Raw genomic sequence first — 1,799 nt, 5'->3', positions numbered from 1 at the left:
GAGAATTAAATTAAATTCAGAATTAATTTATGTATATATACATATATATATGTATGTATATACCTCCAGATCTAAGAATTTCGATCTTCCCTTGGCCAGCTCAGTGGATCCGTTACTTGAGGAGCAAGACGCCAAACAATGATCGGTAACCTCGCACGTTGAATTCTCGGAATTCTCCGACGAAGCTGAATCCTCCGGCGCCGCCACGGCGATACGCCGAGTTTTGAGCTGAATTGAGCACTCCGATAACTGCCGTTCTTCGAGGCCAACTTTTCTCTTACTCCCCACCGCCGCCGCCGCCGCCGTATCCATGGCCGCTCCCTCCTTTTCCGATCCCTCGCACTTCCTCAGATACCTTCCCACGCGAGAATTTTCAGCTCTCGATAATTCTCTCTCTAGACTAGCTACACCACCATATCGGCGAGGAGAGAGATAATTCGGATATTCCTTCTAATCCTCTCTCTCTCTCTCTCTCTCTCTCTCTCTCTCTGCGGTGTGCACGAGCGAGGATTTAGTTTGGGAGGGGTCTCGGCAGAATTATCTGCTTTTTGGCTGCGCTTTTTTATTTCTCTCTCTCTCTATGCAAAAGGTTTTATAGAGAGAGAGAGAGAGAGAATGTTGGTGTGAGAGTGAGTGGTGGTGGTGATGATGATAGAGATGCTTATGGGCATAGAATTCCGTTCAAACGGTTTCGGATTGGGTTGGACTTCTTCTTTTGTCATTACGCTTACACTCCGTTAACGGCGACGGAATTCTTCTAAGTCTCCCGTTACACAGATCTTTCATGCATTACTTTTTTTTCTGGGGGCATCTTCGGAAGTTTTCTGCTGGCCAATACGCCTCTGCCACGTGTTCTTTTTTATAAGGATTGTTATCGGGTTTACCCGGTATTTTCCGCTTCAATGTCGTTACGGCTTTAGGATATTTATGTGAATTACCAAAGTTTTGTTCTATTGCAAATTGAATTATTACTTTATTAGTGCATGGGTGTTCACTCGATCGGTAAATTGATCGAATGGGGCCGAATCGAAAATTTGGTACTTGCTAAATATTGAACTAAAAAATTTGATTTGGTATTCCGTATTCCGTATTTTTTTTTTAATTATGGTATTCTTTATGGTACAAGGTATTGATGTCAGTATACTGTATCGTACCAAATATCGAAATATTTAATATATATTTATGTAATTTCTTTTATTAAATCCTTTTAAGGTTATATAACAAGTTATACAATACTTACAAATTGATTTGTTTTTCCATTATTTACAAATTAGCCTCTATTGATAATCACCTTTTATTTTTACGGCCGATTATTGAAATTTTATTGTCAAATTCAAGAATTATATAGTTTACATTTTCTTTAAAACTTTTTTAAATAAGAAAATATATTTTTAGTTTTACCGGTACCGAGCCAAATTAATTCGATAGAAAACTGTACCGAACCGAACATCCCCATGTTAGTCTCAAGTTATTTGTCGTTTTGGGTGATGGAATTTCAGAAAATTTTGTAAAATAACTAATATATCTAACTCTTCTTTTCCCTTTTTCTTTTTTTTTTAATAAATTGATAAATTGTTTGATATTTATGCATTGGAGTACATTAGTTTTATAGGGATAATATTTATGTATTGGAGTTACTCAGTAGAATACTTTGATAGCATTTTTATAGGGATAAACTTGATTTTAATTTTGCGTTCAAAGTTAAAAAAAATATTATTTAAATTGACCTAAGTTTGAATTTTTTTGCCAACGGTCGCTAGCTAGGTTAAGCTTGTCACACATAGTAAGCCAAGTGTAGT

The 1,799-nt window shown here is 36.6% G+C and overlaps 1 protein-coding gene across 1 annotated transcript in view; it reads right to left on the bottom strand.

Annotated features, from left to right (window-relative positions):
* Positions 1-678, bottom strand: part of LOC148767133 (cyclin-dependent kinase inhibitor 7-like) — a 1,822-nt gene extending 1,144 nt beyond the window's left edge. The window contains exon 1 of the mRNA XM_088825413.1: positions 64-678. Coding sequence (XP_088681539.1) covers positions 64-312 — 249 coding nt within the window. The 5' untranslated portion in view covers positions 313-678. The remainder of the gene's footprint in view (positions 1-63) is intronic.
* Between the last annotated feature and the right edge of the window lie 1,121 nt (positions 679-1,799).

This window comes from Erythranthe guttata, chromosome 11, assembly GCF_056151865.1.
Source record: "Erythranthe guttata isolate IM_541 chromosome 11, IM_541, whole genome shotgun sequence".
Taxonomy (NCBI): Eukaryota; Viridiplantae; Streptophyta; class Magnoliopsida; order Lamiales; family Phrymaceae; genus Erythranthe; species Erythranthe guttata.
Note: the sequence above shows the minus strand (reverse complement) of the source record. Positions and strands in the feature narration are given on the sequence as shown.